The sequence below is a fragment of the Lissotriton vulgaris genome, chromosome 6, assembly GCF_964263255.1.
Source record: "Lissotriton vulgaris chromosome 6, aLisVul1.2, whole genome shotgun sequence".
Taxonomy (NCBI): domain Eukaryota; kingdom Metazoa; phylum Chordata; class Amphibia; order Caudata; family Salamandridae; genus Lissotriton; species Lissotriton vulgaris.
In genome coordinates, this window is record NC_141694.1 from 1,352,950,703 (window position 1) to 1,352,968,888 (window position 18,186).

Genomic DNA, 18,186 nt, shown 5'->3' on the forward strand with positions numbered 1-18,186 from the left:
CTGAGAATCTTTTACCCACATTGTCCAGGCGCCTGCCCTCCTTATCTGTTGGTGTAGTTAGAGGTGTGGATGGATTTTTAGATTTGCTCTGAGCGGCCTGAGAAATGACCGAGTCCGGTTTTGGTTGACCAAGCAGACACGCCGGACTGCCATCTGGTGCTTTGTACTTTTTCTCTAGTCTTGGTAGCACCGGGAGGACTGTGGCCGGGTTATGCATAGCCTTCAGGCCCTCAGACCAGACATGCTCAATGATTGGTATGGACCGTACTGATTTCCTGAACGGTTCCTTAAAGTCATATAAGAAACATTCTGATTGAACCGTGGTCACTGGGAGACCAAATCTTTTGGAAGCCCGTTCCATCAGGTTATGAAAACCTCCAACATTATCTGGATCTGCGATGTCTGGATCCCTTGGGTCAATCGGATTCCAATCCACCCATTGATCTTGATCAGGATCCACCTGTTGGTCCGCATCAGAAGAAGCAGTATCATCATCTGTATCATGCACTTGTACCACATCTTGTGGGCGCTCTTCAGGCGCAGTGGTACGCTCTTTTGGAGGCAAAGAGTGTTCTGCCACAGGCTGTAACGATTGAGGCGGAGGCGTCGGAGGACTCACTCGTTGAGTTTCTCGAGGAGTAGGGAAACGCTTCCGGTAGTCCTGCAACATAAGTTGTAGATCCGCAATCAAACTGGATGGCATCGCCACCATCCCTTCTTGCACCTGACGTGAAGGCTTCTGCAAAGGCATTTGCCTGGTAGTAGTGTGCTCCTCCTCATAGTAATGATCAGGAACATAGTGTTGGTGTTCCATCTCTCCTTCCTCAGAACTAACATCCTGAACCTTAACCTGTAGGTCAGATGGGCTATACGCTTGTCCAAACTCACTAAAAGTCTCTTCATCAGAGTCGTCATCCAACAGAAGATTAGGTGGAAGTTTTTGAACCTGTCGCGGAGACGTCATCTCTGGCGTTATCAGCTTCCTTCAGCGCGAAAAAACAAGTTTTTCAGATGATTCCGTCGTCGACGACATCGTCGACGAGGTCGTCGTCGTCGACAGCAACTCTTTATGGGACTGCGTCGACGACGGAAGCGCCGACGAAGATACTGTTCTCGTCGTCGAGGATTGCGTCGTCGACGAGCAGAAACTCATCGTCGACGATGGAAGGAGCGTCGACGGGATCGTCGACGAACTCGTCGTCAGCAGCATGGAAACAGGAGTCGTCGACACGGTCGTCGTCGACGTCGTCCTCGTCGTCGTCATCGCCGTCGACGCCAACTTTGCTGTCATCGTCGTCGACGTGGAGATGGTTATTTTCATCGACGACGAACAGGTATCAGGTGCCTTGAAAACCGTTGACGGTTCAGGCGTCGTCGACGCAGCCGTCGGCGACGAGCCCGTCGACGAGGCAACTTTCACAGAGATGTCCTTTTTTACAGTCGTCGTCGACGTACCTGTGTTTTTAACCATCGACGACCTCTGTTTCTTGTCCGAAATGACCTCCTGTACTGAAGTCGAAGGCTTCTTGACCCCTCTATCCTTCTCAGAGGGAGGTGAAGAGATAGTTGTAGACTTTTTCGCCTTTTTTGAGGGTTGTGACTCCTCAGGCTTACCCTGCCTCTCCTTTTCACCGTGGTGAGGAGATTTTAGGGAAGCAGGCCTGTCAGACCTATCAGAGGTCCCTGGTAAGGCCTTGTGAAGGGACTCGCCTGAAGTAGAAGGGGGAGACCTACCCCTCTTCTGAGACTTCTTAGATGACACCATCGACGAGGAGCTCTCACTGTCTGAAGACACAATGTCCTTACGGTCCTTCATCTTCTGAAGCCATGTGAGGAGACGTCCTTCCCTGTCCCTCAAGGTCTTCGCTGAGAAGGTCCTGCAAATCTGGCAGCTTGTAGGTTTATGGTCCGGATACAGGCAGTATATACAGTCCATATGTTTGTCATCGACAAACAACCTCTTTTTGGAGCAGGTAGCACAGGCTCTAAAAAGGGCTTTTTTCTCCTTGTCAGACATGACTGAAAGAAATCTAAGTTGTTGAAAAAAGTAGTTAGAAAATTGAAGAAACTGAGCAGAGCTCAATGGAGACTCCCTTGCACAACGTGCGGTAGAAAATCTGAGGCTCTGAGCTTCTCTCAGGAAGGTTCTATGGAGTGAGGCTGCTCTGATTGGCTACTGCAAAAGTTTGGTCTCTTTTACAAAAAGAGGTGGATAAGCTACAAAATGAGATGAGGCCTAGGCCTATTTTTTCACTTTGTGCTTACTACTATGGTATTTTCTATTTACCGAGGCTTCCATTCCGACGACGGGGAATGATACAAAGCATGGGAATCTATGAAAGTTCCAATACTGGGGCAAGTAACTTGTTCTTCTGATAGATACATCTGCCAGTGGATTCCTCACCTTGTGAATAGAGTCACACAGCAGTCCCCACTCCCTGAGGAGGGTGTCCACTCTCTTATACCAAGAAATCTTGAAGGACAGAGCGCGCAAAGTGTCCGTCCCTCCTCACCTCGGTATCCAAGCAGTAATGCTTTGCGAAAGTGTGGAGGGAGGCCCAAGTCGCGGCTCTGCAAATATCCTCAACAGGTACACCCCTAGATAAAGCAGAAGTAGCAGACTTTGCTCTAGTAGAGTGAGCTCTTATACCCTCAGGAGGGTCCTTACCCGCCAGGGAGTAGCAGATCTTGATACATAATATTATCCATCTTGATAGAGTGCGCTTGTGCACAGATCTTCCTTTGCTGCAGCCAGCAAATCCAACGAACAGCAGGTCATCCAACCTGAAGTCCCTTGTCCTGTCCAGGTAGAAGCTCACCGCCCTCTTAGGGTCCAAGCGATGAAGCCCCTCCTCCTCCTTGGAAGGGTGAGAGGGAGGATAAAAGGTAGGGAGGGTAACGGACTGTCCTAAATGGAATGGAGGAACCACCTTAGGCAGAAAAGCAGCCCTGGTCCTAAGAACCATTCTATCAGCATGAATGGTCAAGAACGGGGGCTTTGAGCTAAGAGCTTGAAGCTCACTTACCCTCCTTGCCGAGGTAATTGCGACTAGGAAGACCTTTTTAAAAGATAAAAGTCTCAAGGGACATGAGTGTAAAGGTTCAAAAGGAGAACCCATCAAGAATGTAAGAACAAGATTCAAGTCCCATTGAGGTACAATAAAAGGTGTAGGAGGAAATGTATTGGTAAGGCCCTTAATGAAACGTAATACAATTGGAGATTTAAACAAAGAGGGCTGGTCCGGCAAACAAAGGAAAGCCGGTAAGGCTGACAAATAACCTTTAATAGTTGCCACTGCAAAACCCTGCTGGGCCAAGAAAAGTGCAAATTGGAGAATATTGGACAAACGAGCCCTTAAAGGGTCAACTGACTTCTCCCCACACCAAGCAGCAAATTTAGACCACCTATAAGAATAGATAGACTTGGTGGAATCACGCCTGGCTGATAAGATGACATCCACCACATCGTGAGGAAGAGAAAATGAACTCAGGTTGCCCCGTTCAATCTCCAGGCATGAAGGTGTAAGGTCTGGAGGTGGGGGTGTAGAACCTGCCCCTCCATCTGGGAGAGGAGGTCCGCCCTGTGAGGGAGACGGAGCGGCGAGCACGAGGAGAGGTGGAGAAGATCTGTGTACCACACCCTTCTTGGCCAATCCGGGGCGATCAATATAACTTGGGCCCGGTCTTGGCGAATTTTCCTCAGAACCTGAGGAATCAAGGGTATGGGAGAAAACGTGTAAAGGAGTTGCGAGTCCCAACTCAACTGAAACGCGTCTCCCAGAGCTCCTTGCATCGGAACTGGAGGCTGCAGAATGACGGGCAGTGAGCATTCTCGTGAGTGGCAAACAGGTCCACCTGAGGAGTTCCCCATTTCCGGAAGATGAGACGGACCACCTTTGGGTAAAGCCTCCACTCGTGGTCGGACAAGAACTGCCGACTGAGACTGTCTGCACGTACGTTCAGAACCCTGGCCAGATGACTTGCCATCAGACAAATCTGATGATCCTGAACCCGGGACCAGAGACGCAGAGCCTCTCTGCAGAGACACCACAACCCTACTCCTCCCTGCTTGTTGATATACCACATCGCGGTGGTGTTGTCCGTCAGGACTTGAATACCGACCGACCGCGAAGGGAAGGGAGGAAGGCCTTGAGTGCCAAACGTATGGCCCGCAATTCCAGAAGGTTGATTTGAAGCAACCTTTCCTCTGGAGACCAAAGACCCTTGACCTCCAGGTCCCCCAGATAAGCACCCCACCCTAGAATGGATGCATCCGTTATCACTGTGGCCACCGCTGGAGGAAGTTGGAAAGGCTTTCCTTGAGACAGATTGCCTTCCACGCCCCACCAGGACAGATCTGCCGCAGTCTCTCTGGAGATCCTCACTGACTCCCCGAGATCTCCGTTGTGCTGATACCACTGCCTGCGGATGCACCACTGGAGTGCCCTCATGTGATAGCGTGCATGGTTGACCAACAGAATGCAAGAAGCCATCAGACCGAGCAGACGAAGGACCTTCAGGACTGGAACAAATGCTCCATAGTGAAATAAAGGTATCATTTCCTGTATGTCGCAAATCCTTTGAGGAGGAGGGAATGCACGACACCCAGTAGTGTCCAGTACCGCACCTATGAACAGGTTGCGCTGGGAGGGCACCAGGTGAGATTAGGGTACATTTATCGAAAAACCCAACCTGTGCAACAACTGAGTTGTCTCTTGCAAATGATGGAGCACCTTCTCTGGCGACTCTGCTTTGATCAGCCAGTCGTCCAGATAGGGGAACACTGGAATCCCTGACCTTCTGAGATGCGCTGCCACCACAGGCATCACCTTGATGAAGACTTGAGGTGCAGTAGTAAGTCCAAACGGAAGGACAGCAAACTGGTAATGCTGCGATCCCACCGCAAAATGGAGATACTTCCTGTGCGACTTCAGGATCGGAATGTGAAAATACGCATCCTGCAAGTCGATCGACACCATCTTCTTCCATCAGCGCCTGAAGAACCTTCTCAAGTGTGAGCATCTTGAACCTCTCCTGTTTGAGAAAGAGGTTCAAAACCCTGAGGTACAGGATTGGAAGAAGTCTGCCATCCTTCATGGGGATCAGGAAATACCGGGAGTAGCATCCCTGACCCCTTTCCTGCTCTGGAACCACCTCTATCACACCCTTTCTGAAAAGTGCCGGGACTTCTTCCTGCAAGTGAAGCAGGTGGTCCTCCGAACAATAAGCTTGGCAAGGAGGGTAATTGGAAGGAAATTCCCGAAAGGGAAGAGCATACCCATTCACTACGAGATTGAGAACCCAAAGATCTGATGTAACCGATTCCCAATCTCGTAGAAAATAGGTAAGCCGACCCCCTACAGGACCCGCATGATCCAGAATGGTGGATCTAGGGCTGCTTTGCTGTTGTAGGTGGGGGGTGGGTATTAGAGGAGGATGTTGAGGAGGAGGAGGCTTGACGACCACGGGTACAACCCCTTTGTCTACTTCTATAGGACTTGTACAAAGGATTCTGCTGCTGTTGGCTCTCCTTATAGGCACGAAAAGCGGACATTCCAAAACCCCTGAATTTCTTGGTGGAAGAGCCTCTAATCTGTAAGCCCAAAGACCTTGCAGTCGCCCTGCTATCTTTGAACCTTTCTAAGGCAGCGTTGGCCTTCTTTCCAAAAAGGCCAGTGCCATCAAAAGGCAAATCCAAAAGAGCAGCCTGGACATCAGCTGAGAATTCAGACGATTTTAACCAAGCGGCCCTTCTAGTGGCGACTGAAGAACCCATTATCCTAGCCACAGAGTCCGCCGTATCTATGCCACTCTGAATCACCTGGCGAGCCGCAGCCTGGGTGTCAGAAACCACCGCATTGAAGTTCTTTCTATCCTCCTCCGGAAGCTTAGATGATAACTGCTTAACTGTGTCCATCAAACTATATATATATCTGCCCAGCAGACAAGTAGCATTTGTCGATTTTAGGGCCATGCTACTTGATGAGAACACCTTCTTTGCATTCTGATCCAAACTCTTTGAGTCCTTATCCCCTGGAACCTGGGGAAATGCACCAGCTGACCTCTTTGAACAAGCCGCCTGAACAACCAGACTCTCTGGCGAAGGATGGGATGTCAAGAACTCAGGGTCACCAGGTGCCACCATATAACGTCTCGCCACTGTTCTAGACACCGCAGGAGCAGTCAGAGGCTTTTTCCAAACTTCCAATATTGACTCAGTAAGAGCCTCTCTGAAAGGAAGAGTCGGCTCAACAACAGATGAAGGTGAATGTAGAACCTCAGTAAGGATGTTAGATTTAAACTCTACCGAAGGCAAAGTTAAGTTCAACAGATCTGCAGCCTTTTTAATAACAACGTGGTAAGGAGCCACATCTCTAGAGGGTGCATCAGAAACTGCAGGCAACTCCCATTCAGGCGAAAATTCCAAACCACTTGCACTACGCAGATCCTCAAAATAATCTTCGTGATCCTGAAGTTTGCCTTCCTCTACTTCTGGATCCTCATATTCCTTCTCTTCCATGAGACGCTGAGCTTTACGCCTCGACCACTCCAACCAAACCGAAGTCGTCGGATCCGGTAACGACTCCGATTGAGCCGGGGCCGGCGTCGAGTGAGGAGCTGGAACAGCCTGAGGATGGGAAGCTGGAACCGGCGTCGAATCTCGATTCCAATCCCGAGGTCGCTCCGGAGCCGCCGAAGCCGTGAGCGGAGTCGATGACCTCGGCGGCGCCGAACCAAGCCAAGGTGGATGTGGCGTCAGCATAAACGGCAGGAAAGGCACAGGAGCATAAGCTTGAGGGACACCCAAGTTGTACGACAATGGACCCATGGGACCAGCCGGTGCACCAGTGGGGTACATTGCTTTCGCATATACGCCATGCATGGCGTTAAGGAAATGCGAGGGGTCCTGTCCAGGACCAGGAAACGGTGGGTACAAACCCACTGGCTGCTCCAGAGGAGGCTGCACTGGAATCGTATCTTCATGACCCTCCTGTTCCTCTGGATGATGCACCGGAGTCGCCGAAGCCTGAGGATTCTCAACATCTTCTTCTTCATGCTCAGAAGACTGACACGGATCCAGAGACGGATTCGGTTCCGGATCCGGAAATGGCCCTCGGGACAGAAAGGGCAAGGCTTCACCTTCAGGCTCACGAGATGGTGATGGAGACCAAAAGTCTTTATGATTCTTACGAGATGAAGACCTCTTCTTCGAATCCGACTCCTTGCCGGAATGATGCCTCGAGCTATGCTTCTTCCTCTTATGTTTTTTCTTCGAGGAACCCGAAGCATGACCCGAAGCCGACTTCGACGCCGACTCCCATCGGGACCTCGACCTCGATCTCGACCTCGTCTTCGGCATCGACTTCGACTTCGACCTCGAGCGTCTGGATCTTGACCTCGAAGACCTCTTGGCATCCTTTCCCTTTACCTTGGCCAGAAGAAGTTTAGCCTCTCACTCACGCAGAACCTTCGGGTTCATTTTGAAACAGAATCGACAGCCTCCGACATCGTGGTCCGAGCCCAGACACCACAAGCAATCACTATGAGGATCGGTTATAGACATCATCCTGGCAGACGATCCGCACTGCTTAAAGCCAGTCTTCTTCGATGACATCTTCGGCGAAGAACAACAGCTCAAAAAAGATAGAGAAACACACAAATAGCAACAAAGTTACTATCCGCAAAACAAGAGATCCCAAGAAACCGTTAGCATCAACGACGCGGAAAACAGGGAACTGATGTCATCATGCCGACGTAGGTCTATTAAGGAGTCGGTGATGTCAGCTGGAGTCGCGCGCGATGCCGTGCTCCTGTGACGTCGTCCCGCCGGAGTACTACAAAAGAGTTTTCCGAACGTTTGCTGACGCAGGGGGATATTCACAAGGTGAGGAATCCACTGGTAGATGTATCTATCAGAATCTTGAGTACACCGCTAGACCTGTGGAAGATTCAGGAGGACTGCTGTGCTGCTCTGCAAGAAGCGGTACAAAAGGGGGTGGTGATGGACGGTGATGGATTAAACCCAGATCTTTTGACTGGGTGTGAGTGTTTGATTGATTCAGATGCTCCGTCCATCACCACCCCCTTTTGTACCGCTCTGCAAGAAGGACTGCTACTCTCTTGCCATGCTGCCATGCTGCCTGAGTGAGAAAGACTTGAGCTGCATCTTGAATCCAGGACCCACTAAGTAAATACAAGGACTAGTAGTCTGAACTCCTGCTCAAAAGGCTTCAAACACCTTGAACCTAGCCACTGAACTCAGTCTGCTGTGAGTATGGTCCTCAAGTGGTGTCGCCCTAGTCCTGGACCCTCAAAAGTAGGCCTGAAGGTGCTTTGCCACCCCAGCTGTTGTCCTATGTGCAGAACTAACACAGTTCAACACATTTTCTCGCAGCCGCATCAGAACTACTGCTGCGCAATGCATCCCAGAGGCAGGACCTCGCATCGCAACTCACACTTTCCTTGGAACCGCCGCTACACGATGCATCCATGATGGTGATGACCACATCGCAAGCCCCTCGTTGACAGTATCCTCGACAATGACGCAGGACTCCACATCATAGCCCCGCAGCTTCCTCGGTACTGCCGCATCCTCAATGCGGGATCTCGCAACGCTCCACAATTAATATTTAAAGTACCATGTTCAGTGGGCCTACATTGGTCCCTGTATCCAGACCATGCTCCATCAAGGTTGGCCTGAACTTGTGACTTGGTTCTGGTCCGCTGCAACTAGATAACCACCGTTTTGGCTTTGTGCTAGTGGGCACTGTGTTCCCTTAAATCTTTAAAATTGCATGTCTCCATTTCTACTAATTGGATTTTTGTTGTTGCGCTCTTAAATAATGTATTATATTTTACTCTATTCTCCTAAATTAGTGTAGTCTTTTTCTTGTGTTGTGTTGTCACTTATTACTGTTTGAAGTGTACATAAATAAATACACATTGTCTCTAAGTTAAGCCTGGCTGGTTTGTGCCAAACTGCCAGTGGGCTAAGTCCAGCTTAATTTCGGGTTGTGTGTGACTTCACCCTGACAGAAATTGTGGTTTTCGCTTGAGTATGGCTTTACCCCTCCAACCAATATCCCAATTATTTCCTACAAGAACAAATTGCACATACACATCTTTGTGTGTGATTTAGTGCCAGCTCAAGAATAGCTACTGAAACCTAAAGCTGGCCTGGTACCACTGTATTCCAGCACTGAGTTTGCTCCATGCTGTTATTTGGGCATTTTGTTTCTATGGTCTGAAACAAAACCTGTTTGCTACTTTGCTTAGTACACAAAACAAACAAATGGTCCAAATGAGCTACCTGCATGTTTATAACCTTACTTATTTTTTGGCACACTGTACTCTAAACACTGGCACAAACCTAATAGATCAATGCCTTAATTAACATTACATTTCTAGTCTGTGATATGTCAACATACCTCATTGTGACTAGGAGAGAGCAGTACAGAAATAATCTTGAAAGCTTAACTGCAGTTTCCAACTGAAATTGTTGTGTAATGCCAGCAGTCATTAAGCTTTTTACTTTATTTAAATATAAATGGCTTGCACTAGAGTGCACATATAGGGGCCCAACAGCCTTACAGAGAGGTGCAACCAACACTCGTGTGAAACTCAATAAGTAAAAAGTTTGGCTGACTTCCTTTATAGGTGCCGTGGCCAATAGTGAGAAATTGGAAAATAATTCTAGAGTGGCATAGAGTCAGTATACTAGCCCAGTGGCGAACGCCACAGAGTACCACGGGTGGGGAGGAATAGAAAAATACATTTTAAAAATGACTCACCTTGCTTTACTCATAGTCATTATCCTAGTGTACTCTGCAAGAATCAGTCACTCTACAAGAAAGTGTGATTTGGAGGATTCAGGGCAAAACGCACAGAACTATGATGCCTATATTTTCTGGGCTATCAAACAGTCAGACTCAGACAGGTATCAAGCAGCAATGCCCTGGTGAGGTATCTGGCAGCAATGTCCAGGTGAGCATGATCACCTTTAGAATATAAAAACTCAGCAAGCTTGTTAAACAGTTTCTGTGTTAGAGTGATGTATAAACATTATGTACAGGAGTCCAAGAATAGATGAACATAACTGAGGTAATCTAGTTAATCTACTGGACATCAATTGGGGATACTGAAAATGAATACACAATGGAATAGTCGATTGAAACAAGAGCAGCAAAATCTGGTGTTAGCAAAGGCATGAGGACAGAATCTTGTGCGTCCTAAGATTGCAGCTTGGGTATAGCAAGTGAACGCCACCAGTTCTTGGCATGCCTTCCACCACTTGGGATAGTCTCTCAGACAGCTTTTGCTGGCCAGTGAAGTAATGAAAGAAATACCTATCAAGGTATTTGCCATCTTCAAGCAAGAGAAGAGGTGGTAAACTGAGCAGATGGCATTAAACAGATGATATATCATCCCGCTTTTATAGTGTGCACGTCTTCAAACTGACTGAATGCCATACTTGAGAGCAGATTGATGGGTACAGGTTGATTTTGCAGAAGGGCACAAAAGACCGTTTGATGAATAGATTCATACAAATCATAACATTTTAAAAGTCTAAGCTAATCTTCCTCACTTTCTGCCCTCAGTTGACAAAGGCTTCATGCTAAGTCCCTGTTTAGAAAACACAAACATTAGCCTGATAATGAAATTAATATTATCCTGCATTTTCGCTATTGACTTACCACTGAATCTTTATCCTGAATCCTTGAAACACTGGACTTTGTCACTTTTTCATGATATTTCATTGTTAATGGTAAACATTATTAATAATATTAAGAGAGTTGATGGGAACATAAAGAGGTAAGTTGTTCAATGGACAGTTCACTTGTTAGATTTAATTCTGAGGGAGAAGTGCTTTCTTGTTTGATTTAATTTACCATTTTCCTCGAAAAAGTTCAGATTTATTGATAACTTTGCTGGCAGTAATGCCATTAGCAGCAGCCTGCCAGGTGCCAAAAATTGATAGATAAATAGAGAAGGATGAAGAGGGTTCCGATGAAGGATAGTGGGTTAAGGGATATACTTTCATTAGTTCCAACCCACGAAATGCAACTGAGTTTAATTTTTAATAATAGGAATATTCATTGTCTAAATTTAGTGTCCAGTGTGAATGCACTAAATTTAGGATATGGTTGTACACTGTTAAATAGAATGCTATAGATTGGAGATTGTAGGGCTTCAAGGTGACTTTATTCCCAACCATATGGAGATATGATACAAGTGACCTGGAATGCCACAGTTTCACCAGGAAATGGGTAGGTTTTGTTAACACTCCAACAGAACAAAGTTTAATTGCATCTGAGTAAATGCTTTGTTTAGTGGAAAAGCTCCATAAAGTTACATTTGGATTCAGATTTTTGAATACTAGTAGATTGTTGCAGTGAGCTGAAGTCTACTCCTTTATAACAGGAGCGTCACTAGGGTTGGTGTCACCCAGTGCGGGAAACTCATGGTGTCACCCCCTCACAACTTACCCCATGAATCCATGATGAACCTCCTCTGAGTCCGCAACAGTGTTCACTCTATATACTAGCCCCTAGCAGAGATCGGACTAGTCCAACCCTCAGGCACGGCCACGATGGTTCTCTTCACCAGCCCCTGGCACCCATAAATGTCTTTGCTAACCTCTGGCATCGTTAGACATTTTTCAGCCACCCTCTGGCACATACAGGGCACTCCCTTACCTATCATTTTCCAGCCTCAGACACAAAAGAACCCCCGGCACGGATAGAATCTACCTCAATAACCCCTGCATCAGGTAGGACCCTCATCTCCAAACTCTGGCATAAGGGGGGCCCACCTTCATTGAACACTGGAGCTTCTGGAACTTCTTCCGAAACTCCTTGAAGAGGCACACCCCTCCACACCAATCTTTGGCCTAGGCAGGGACCCCTCAACGACCCAGGCACAGGCCCTCCTCGCAGGTCAAATATACTAGAAATAACTATTACCAAACCTTGACTAGTGTGTGAGTGCTTAAAATAAAGTGATTTGTTATTACGAACCTGGTAACCCCGGACAACCCACAGATCTATTTATCAAAAAGATATATACACTTGCGGGTTTTGGTGAAATTCTCTCCTCTTGCTCGTGTCTCTACGCCCTTCCCTCCTTCCAGGAAACAGTGGCTAATGCTGGGTTGAGCTGCAATGTATTTTACAGTTGTATAATCGTCTACTGTTGCATTGTCATTTTAATTGCTTCATAGTCGAGCTGACAGATCGTTTGCATCAATTCCGCCTGGCGATCATGGTTTGTAAAGCAAGCTGGTTCGATGTGTACATGCAAGGATCTGGACTGGTAAACCTGTTTGTACAGCGCCTCGGTGCCCTGGGAACGGTTAGCACTTTCACAAAGTGTAAAAACAGAAAGAGAAACAGACACATTCCATCAGCCAGTTGTTGTTTTGGTTTTTGGCGTTATCAAAATGATCGGCCCAGGTTACTGCAATGCCATCAATCAAGGCATGTGGGTTCATCCAGGGTGGTGTGATCCCTCGTATAGTGCTAATGTACCAATAAAGAAGTAGTAATGCAGGGCGGGAAACATTCATCGCTTAGCTCCTATTTGAGCATGGGGAGAGTAGGGTACGGTGCAGACAGCGTGAGTAGCGGGGGGCACGTGGGAAGCGAAGCTGCAGAGCTTGAGGCGTGTGGTGGATAGTGTGAGGAGCCCTGGCACTTTGTCGGAGAGCATGAGGCCCTTGGGACGCATGGGAAGGTAGCACGAGGAACCTGCGCGTGTAGGTAAACATTATGAGGTGCTTGGAGAGCATGACTGACAATATGAGGAGCCTGAGCATGTTGAAAAAGATGGCGTACAACCTGGGGCCCATGGCGCGAGCAGACAGTTGCAGGTGGTTGGGCGCTTGTGCAGGCACTATGAGGTGCTAGAACACAGGGACACTTGGGCAGTGCACGAAGAGCTTGGTGCACGTGGGCAGAGTATGAAGAAGAGCTGGGGCACGCAGGCAGACAGTATGAGGAGCAGGTGCTTGCCGGCCAAGAGTGGGAGGAGCTTGGAGGTTTGGCAAGGGCACGTTTGCACTTTGTAGACACCGACTGACTGTGAGGATTCTGGCCAAGGAGGTCTGAGTCAGAAACACTCGTGTACCTTGTGACAGCTGTCGGAGTCTGAATGAACTGTGCAACCTGAGCGATATCTCTGCCATTGGAGCATGTAATATTTGAGTATCACAAGGGATGGCTGTTCTCTCTTTGGGCCGAGGTTAAATGTTAGTTTTTATGTATGTGGTGATGTCTACACAGGTGCAGGGAAAAGCAGTGACGTGTAAATGTATGGGTAATTAATGTAAAGTATATTGGGGTGATGAAAGCTCGTAGGTGAATGTGACGGGGGTCACTCAGGGGCAGGTTACAGCTTGTGTACTCTCTTGGGACCCTCGGCTGCTAGAAGTGCGCATGCATGATGGGGTGGACTCATTCACTATCAAGGGTCTCGGGCAGCAGGAGGGGGAGTCTCTAGCAGCGGGCGGGGGGAACCTCGCTCAGCAAGGAGGACAGAGGAAGCCTGGCGGAGAGAGCTGAGGAGCGGCAGCTGATGAGCACTGCGGAACACAGTGTCACCCTAAATGTGATGGTGTCACCCGGTGCGGTCCGCACCCCCCACACCCTCTTAGTGACACCACTGCTTTATAAGAAGGTATTGTTGTGTGTTGTTATTAACAATTAGGTAGTTTCCTAAAGGAAGATTAATCCCTAACACCACGGACTTCTCTGGTGGTAGGTATAATGGTGGTGTGGACATGCACAAGCACTACTCAGGAGACCTATGAATAAGTACCAGACCAAGTGTTGGCAGAAACATGTTGTCGGGATTCTGCTCAGGAACAGAACTATGCCTGGGGCCATAGAACATCAGTTTGTAGAGACTTAGCCACCATACCACATCTGTACCCATGGGCCCAAATCTAATTAGCTAATAGTGCTTCACTTGCCCTCCTAACCTTTCCAGAGAGACAAATGAGTTGGCATCCCAGAACACAACACTCTATACCCTCTCAGGGATGGCAGTAGCAGGGCATCACCTTTCTTTCTCTCATTCATACATGTCCACCACAAATGGAAAAAGACACTCCTTCGTGAATTGCAATATTCTTATAATGCAAGACAGGGTCTACTTCATCTGATATTTAAATTCTGGTGTCTGACTAAAGATCTTTAAAAGAAAAGAGCTATATTTTTAGAAGGTTGTACAGTACAGTGATGGTCTTTAATGTGTAAAAAAAAGTCCACTATTTATAATCTTAAACAATACCACTAGGGTAGCCACTTTTAATTTGGTGTGCTACTACTTTACTAAACAGCAACTGCAATCTTGACTAATTCAATAATTGCGCATACAAGTTGCATTTATAAGCGTATGTTCTCAAACAAACCATCTAGTCTGTGGATGTCTGAAATATTCTGGTTTCAGGAGTACCAGAACCATCACGTTTTAAAGACTGGACAAACTCAACGTGTTTTGCATTTTTCATCATGAAGTTTTGGACATAATTAATATTTCGATATTTAAATAGTACACAATAGGCAGAGTAAAATGGAAACAAGTCATAAAGATGGACAAAAAAATACTAACCTAAAATATTTCCCTGCAACCTAAAAGCACAACACCATATTCATGTCTTCATAATCTTGTGAACATCAAAAACAAATATTGTTTTAAAGTATTTTAAAAAGTAAAACATCTTATTATCTTGCCTTTCCTTTTTTAATCCTCTGCCCCATTAACCATGTTAGTAAGATGCAGGAATGACTTACCTTTAGCTTCTAACTCCATTTTTTTCTTCTTTGCCCATATATTATGGTAATTCTCAGCCATCATCTCAGCCATTGCCTTAAAAAACAAGAACAGATGTATTTCAGCACAAAAGCAAAAGAGGTTAAAACATTTTTACAGTCAATATAGGCTGTGTTGTCAAATGAAAAACATTTTATCTTTCAGTTTGCAAGGGCCATAGACGCAGGCTTTTGGTTTGCTTAGAGTCTCTTTAGGAGCTCGAAGTTGATCATTGTGATAACAGATGTCAGGAAATATGTCTAAAACAACATATTTTAATATTACTACTAGAGTGTAGTTTTTGGGGCCCTGAACACACTGTAGATGACACAGAGTACTTCAGATATCACTCGAATTTTGGTAAATATCATTTGCAATTGAGAATCTCTAAGCTGAACTTGGTGGAGAGGTGGAAGTGCAGCTAGAGACTAAGAGCCTGATTTAGATCTCAGCTGATGGGTTACTCTGTGACAACAGTGATGGATATGACGTCTGCCGAAATATAAATACCATTATTATGGGATTTATATTTTGACGGACTGGGTATCCGTCACCGTTGTGACAAAGTAACCCGTCAGCCGGGATTTAAATCAGGATCCAAGACATCCTGTAAAAGTAGACTAAGTACCCGATGTACATAGGTACTTAAATGTGATCTGCTGTGGGTATAACCAGGAAGTAGTTTTTTAAAACTATTTCATCACAATTAGGACAGAAATAGGGGTGACTTGAAATTAGCGGTGTTCAGCCAAATATCACCATTTATTGTGTGGTGGAATTTTTTCCCGCTAGGCTTCAGAAACGTGAGTGAGATTTGGCTTCCCCAGTGCAATTTTCTAACATGGGTGGTTATGGTCAGATGGCTTCTCATATAGATTTGCTGCTGCTGCAGTAGATCTTCTACTCGAGCAGCAGCAAAATCAACTCAAATGGCGCGTGCTGTTGTGCATCGGATGGTGCCATTCGGTCTGATTTTTCATTGATGCTTGCATTACTGATGCTAAATTGCAACATGAGCAGCGCGACATGCATGTTTTGCGCTTGCTGGCAAACTCTACAGAATTTGACAGTCTTTCATGTAACTATGCGGACTTCCTCGGAGTGAAACTCCACGAGTTGAGTCGACCCTGAAACAAAAGTAGAAAAACACACTGATGCATCTATTAACACAGAAAGATGCAAGTTGCACATCAACCTGAACTAACAACACTCTGAAGTCTGAGTGATGTAAAGAGCAATCATGGTCATGGAAGAGATGTGACCATCTAGTACACCAGTGATTTGCAATAAATAAAGGGACACATTTGCGTTCTTCTCCTAAACATCTTTGTATATAACACATTTTATCTAAATAATCACTGAGAACCTTGGAACAAGCATTACTTCCATGTTGGGTGGCATGGCAATGAAAGATGGCTGACTAGATGCACTCCTGTACGGCTCTCATCCCCATCAATAAAGTCCTCCATCATCCTGGGCCTGCAGCGATAAATAACCCCCATCCCCCGAGAGCTTGGAATTGTGTGCGACCTACCTCACCTGTTTGGGTGACCACCTATGGGCTGCATCCTTCTGCATTGGAGCTGGAAAAGTGAAGTTGCCGTTACAGCCGAGCGCGGCGGCCCTGGGATTGTCGCAGATGGGAGGCCTCACTGCCCACTGGAGCAGCGTGAGTGAGAGTGCTGTTGAAGCCTGGCGGACCAAGCTGCATCTTGGGTGTGGAGGCCCTGAGAGAGCGGCAGACGGGAGGCTGTGGCCGGGCCTCCCCACCACTGGAGCCGGCTCTCACTACCGAACCTTTCACAGGTGTAGGGAGGAGACCCACGAGCCATTGGGAGCTCCTGTGAAGCAGGAGAAGGCAAATGCTCCAGGCCCTGGCCAGACCCACGGTGGCTCCGGCCCATGAGGAGGTGGGTGAAGCTAGCTGACAATTGTGGTTGGAAACTAGTGGAAGGAAGTGGTGAGGACACACCTTCCTGGCCTCAGAGCCTCGAAAGGAGTGAGCTGTCCACTTCTGCTGGGGCGATGGAGGAGGATTAATTTGCCTCAACAAGAATTGATTTGCCTGGGTCATTTCTGCAGAAGACTGGCCTAGGGCTGGCAACACTAAATTACATGTGCCACTGAGACTTCCTGGGACTGTGTGATTGGTCCTGGTTGGCCTTCGAGGCAGAGACCGATTGGCGGCGGCTCAGATTCTGGCCTGGGACAGCCGAGGGTGAGGTAGAGAAAATATTGAGGGCACTCACTCCCAGTGCATAACTACGGAGGTCATTCGCCCTTTGACCTGGGCTTATGGGGAGCAATACACAGTGCTTGGACCCTACTGAAGTACATCAGGCCACCTTTGGAGATTGAGAAGGACAGGCCCGCCAAGACTGTGCAGTTGAACAAGATATACAACTCTACCCTCCTTGAACAGGCTGGCATCACTGTTGGGAAGCAGACCCAGCGGGCGCATGTGGTGGTGAACGATTGCCGACATCCTGGCAGAGAGACTGACAACTCAGGAGTTGGTCATGATAGACACTGCGGCCATTAAAGTGAACTTTTTACAAGCAGATTTTAAAAAAATGACAGCGAGGTCACAGATGCAGATGGGAATATTGAGGAACTATAGCAGCAGGTGGCAACCCTTAAACGGATGGTGGCAACAATTCAGTCCCTCTCGACTCATATGGAGGAGCGGATCGAAGAGTCCTAAGGGCCCTTCCGCAGGAACAAACTGAGGTTTATAAGACACACAGAATGTGCTAATACGTAAACTGCTGAGTTATTCTAAGAGGACTGGATTATGAACTCTTTGAAACCCAGTAAGCTATCAAAGTTCTTTACAATTGAACATGCCTACCGGGTGTACCCAGGCCGGGGTGTTGCCAAACACCATTATAGCTCGCTCTTGGTTGGGGGATGAAGCCTCCATGCTGGTAAGGTTCCTTAGGGGCCAACTAGCCCACCTGTTACCTTCAGTAAGCCCCACACATGCCCCTTTTTCCACCACTCTGCAACCTTGCCTCCTCAGGTTCTCAGGACTAAAGTGGACTTCATCCCGCAAGCAGCAGTGTGCAAGGAGGCCCCTTTACAGTTTGGTGGAGAAAGAGGGTGTGGCCTCTGACCACCTCTCAGCAATCCAGCTGTGTGGGACTTAATGGAAGTAACAGGAGGGCTAGTTGGCTCCCAGGGATCCTCAAGAGCCAAGGTGACTTCATCCCCCAAATAGTAGTGCGCCAGAGTGGTGGAGAAAGGGGCATGGCCTGCTACCACCTCTCAGAAATCCCACTGTGTGGGGCTTACTGGAGGTAACAGGTGGGCTAGTTGGCCCCTAAGGACCCTCAGCAGTGAAGGGGACTTCATCCCTAAACCAAGAGCACGCCA

General features: G+C 47.5%; 1 protein-coding gene across 1 annotated transcript in view; it reads right to left on the reverse strand.

The window, feature by feature from the left end:
* Positions 1–18,186, reverse strand: part of RYR2 (ryanodine receptor 2) — a 3,481,211-nt gene that overhangs the window by 1,389,458 nt on the left and 2,073,567 nt on the right. Inside the window, exon 58 of the mRNA XM_086925791.1 lies at positions 14,793–14,868. Coding sequence (XP_086781917.1) covers positions 14,793–14,868 — 76 coding nt within the window. The remainder of the gene's footprint in view (positions 1–14,792; positions 14,869–18,186) is intronic.